Here is a 1,261-nt window from a genome sequence, read left to right as displayed (position 1 = left end):
TACATGGGAGCTGGCTCTGAGCGCGTCTGGCTGGCTGTGTGTTTCCTGGACGGGGCCGCCTGTGGATGCATGCTTCTTTTTCTATGTCTGCTTCTGTCTCCTTGAACCCCAGTCGGCCTCAGCAGATGGCCGCTCACACTGAGCCTGGTTCTGCTGGAGGTTTTTTCCTGTTCAAAGGGAGTTTTTCCTCTCCACTGTCGCTACAAGCATGAGTCAATGAGTCGATGCAATCATCTGGTTTTCCTTAGATAGAAAACTTTGAATCAATTTGACTGTGTGATCTGGTGAACTGTAAAGCGCCTTGAGATGGGCTACAGTTTATGATGGCTATCTTTTTCCCTATGAGACTTTATTTCTTCCGCTAAAAACTCTTCAGTTAGAGGCAGATCCAGATCTGCTCCAAGATAGACCTCTACAGGAGACCCTTCCTGTAACATCTACAACATCTCCTGGATAAAGCTGCCCACGATGCACTGCAACATTTAATTTCATAACATGTTTGTGAATAGAAGTGAAAACCTGCATCAGCAGGGCTGTAACTCAGACCAATGTACTGAGGAGCAGTGCAGAGATCCCCAACCTACCAGAACACCAGGGGTTGAACAGCAGGGAAAGCTTTGCCAGCTCCCTCTCCTCCTTCCCCAGCGTCGCAGACAGCCTGTACTCCCCCACTGGAGCGTCAGCTGGGGGAGTTATGCTCAGAGTCAAGGTTCCCATCTCAGCAGCAGAGCTCCTCTCAAGTTCTGCTCTCCACACCGCCTTAGCAGAAGCAGAACGCTGCACCTTGTCTGGGACACCGAAACGTGACATCGTCCCCAGGTTCTCAGACGGATGTTCTCCTAACAAGAGGAACCACAGAATGGGTCAGACAGCGCTCTGTAGCTTAGATCAACTCAACAAAGGATGAAATAAAGGGCCGACCTGTTGCTACGGTCATAGTGAGCTGATCTGAGGTGGGTTTGAAAGCTTGAGCAAGTTTGACGGTCAGTTTGAAACTCTGTCCTCGTCTCACAATCAGCTCCTTGATGGAGATTTCACTGGTGTGGTGATCATTGTTGTTGGTCTCACTGTGCAGGTCGACACCAGTAAACACTGAAAACAGACAAAGACGATGTTAAACTTCAGCTCAGCATACAGAGGGGCCTCCTTAAATAGGGAAGTCTGCAGGAAATACAGAGGTCTCTGCAGCTGATTCCTCTATATAGCTAAATAGGCCTGATCATCCAAAATTCAGACAAACATTAAACCGGAAGACAAAAAC

The 1,261-nt window shown here is 48.5% G+C and overlaps 1 protein-coding gene across 1 annotated transcript in view; it reads right to left on the bottom strand.

The window, feature by feature from the left end:
* The window catches only part of LOC107104576 (protein-glutamine gamma-glutamyltransferase 6-like), a 34,016-nt gene that overhangs the window by 25,122 nt on the left and 7,633 nt on the right, over positions 1-1,261 (bottom strand). Inside the window, exons 2-3 of the mRNA XM_015404593.1 lie at positions 922-1,092; positions 547-839 (exon numbers count right to left, since the gene is read on the bottom strand). Coding sequence (XP_015260079.1) covers positions 547-839; positions 922-1,092 — 464 coding nt within the window. The remainder of the gene's footprint in view (positions 1-546; positions 840-921; positions 1,093-1,261) is intronic.

The sequence above is a fragment of the Cyprinodon variegatus genome, unplaced genomic scaffold (assembly GCF_000732505.1).
Source record: "Cyprinodon variegatus isolate N-32 unplaced genomic scaffold, C_variegatus-1.0 Scaffold1800, whole genome shotgun sequence".
In the NCBI taxonomy this organism is placed as follows: Eukaryota; Metazoa; Chordata; class Actinopteri; order Cyprinodontiformes; family Cyprinodontidae; genus Cyprinodon; species Cyprinodon variegatus.
The sequence above is the reverse complement of the archived record's forward strand: the minus strand, read 5'-3'. Positions and strand labels throughout refer to the sequence as shown.